Consider the following 1,327-nt stretch of genomic DNA (forward strand, 5'->3'; position numbering starts at 1 on the left):
GTGTGTACGCATGCATACGTATTTGTGAGTGAGCTGGTGTGCATGCATTAGCAGTTTTAGTGTGTGTATTTGTATGTATGTTTTTGGCATTGTATGCAAAAGCGAGTTCCTGTATGTGTGCACGAGATATCAATGTAGGTGATGTGTGACTGGTGTGCATGAGCAATAGTTCGACTTTGTGTAGATTAACGTTTGTGTGCATGAATTTGTGTGTGCGTGCATGTTTGATCGAAAGTGTATGAGTGTACTTGTGTTTTCATATACGTGTATGTGTGTGCATGTGTGTGCCCGCACGAGCACCCGTGAGTGTGTGTGTGTATGTGTGTGTGTGTATGTGTGTGTGTGTGTGTGTATTCGAGACAGGGGGTGAGAGATAGACAGACAGCTGAAAGTGACAAGAGAAAAAACAGAGGAACAGATATTGGTACAGATCGACCCAGAAACGACACACACACTGGCAAACAAGTCGTAACAAATGCAATACAGTCAAATCAAACTATTTATTTACATTTAAAATACAAACTAAGTGACTTAAAACGATCACGACTCAATCCTATGTACAAATGGCATGCATGTTTCAGCTCTGTCACACACCCACAGTCACAAGTGATGTGAGAAAGTCACCACACAGTCACAGGCGATGATATATTGCACACAATTGACACGGTGTCACAATGGTGGGTGGTGGTGACATGGCATGTCCGGACGTCAAATATGCAAGCAGTGATGTCAGAAGGTCCTGTAGCTGTCCGTGTCCCCAGCCAGGTAGCGCTGTCGGGTCCTCAGGCAGTTCAGCATGGTGACCGACATGAACTGGTCCAGGGACAGGTCCACTGAAGAGGAGGACCCCAGTCCGGCTGTGGCCACAGAGCGGACCTTGACGTTGATGGGCTCCACCAGGCCTCGCTTCTTCTTGCCCAGTGCCTTCCCTGGTGTCCAGCCCATCTTGTGCAGCATGCTGCTGCCTTTGTTGCTGCTGCTGATGGCTGTGTGCACTGAGGCTGTGTGCTGCACCAGGGGCCGATAACTGGGCACGTCACGGTCAGCAAGCCTGGGTTGCCACGAGCCCGTCACCTCCAGGGACCTGTTGATGACGTCAATCTGTCGGTCCACGTCCTCCTTGCATTCCGTGGAGGAGAATCCGCATGCCTTACGCCACGCCTTCTGCCGTCGCCGGGTCCTATTCATCTTGACCTCCTGGGACTGCAGCAGAGGTCGTTTTGCAGCTGAGGTCTTGGACAGCTTGAGTGCCGCCATCACCTGTCCGGGTTCACACTGGTCGCAGGTGACCAGGCCCTGGTGAATGTGGAGCAGCATCTCCGTGCTG

At 51.0% G+C, this 1,327-nt stretch overlaps 1 protein-coding gene across 1 annotated transcript in view; it reads right to left on the reverse strand.

The window, feature by feature from the left end:
* Nucleotides 1–729: 729 nt before the first annotated feature.
* LOC143301044 (angiogenic factor with G patch and FHA domains 1-like) overlaps nt 730–1,327 on the reverse strand; it is a 1,083-nt gene continuing 485 nt past the window's right edge. The window contains exon 1 of the mRNA XM_076615048.1: nt 730–1,327. This exon is cut by the window's right edge and continues 485 nt beyond it. Coding sequence (XP_076471163.1) covers nt 730–1,327 — 598 coding nt within the window.

This window comes from Babylonia areolata, chromosome 27 (assembly GCF_041734735.1).
Source record: "Babylonia areolata isolate BAREFJ2019XMU chromosome 27, ASM4173473v1, whole genome shotgun sequence".
Classification (NCBI taxonomy): Eukaryota; Metazoa; Mollusca; class Gastropoda; order Neogastropoda; family Buccinidae; genus Babylonia; species Babylonia areolata.